The 200-nt window shown below is 63.5% G+C and overlaps 1 protein-coding gene across 1 annotated transcript in view; it reads left to right on the top strand.

Moving 5' to 3' along the window:
• Positions 1-40: 40 nt before the first annotated feature.
• The window catches only part of LOC103811446 (cadherin EGF LAG seven-pass G-type receptor 2-like), a gene marked incomplete at its 3' end in the record, with an annotated part of 1,925 nt that continues 1,765 nt past the window's right edge, over positions 41-200 (top strand). The window contains exon 1 of the mRNA XM_009084420.1: positions 41-178. Within this exon, the coding sequence (XP_009082668.1) occupies positions 41-178 (138 nt within the window). The remainder of the gene's footprint in view (positions 179-200) is intronic.

Here is a 200-nt window from a genome sequence, read left to right as displayed (position 1 = left end):
CTACAGCATCGTCAGCGGCAACACCCGAGGCCACTTCTACATGGACGCGCAGACCGGAGCGCTGGACGTCGTCACCCCCCTGGACTACGAGGTCACCAAGGAGTTCACGCTGAGGATCCGGGCGCAGGATGGTGGGCGCCCACCGCTCTCCAACATCAGCGGGTTGGTCACCGTGCAGGTGTTGGATGTCAACGACAACG

This window comes from Acanthisitta chloris, unplaced genomic scaffold, assembly GCF_000695815.1.
Source record: "Acanthisitta chloris isolate BGI_N310 unplaced genomic scaffold, ASM69581v1 scaffold17441, whole genome shotgun sequence".
Classification (NCBI taxonomy): Eukaryota; Metazoa; Chordata; class Aves; order Passeriformes; family Acanthisittidae; genus Acanthisitta; species Acanthisitta chloris.
This window is presented reverse-complemented; position numbering and strand designations above follow the sequence as displayed.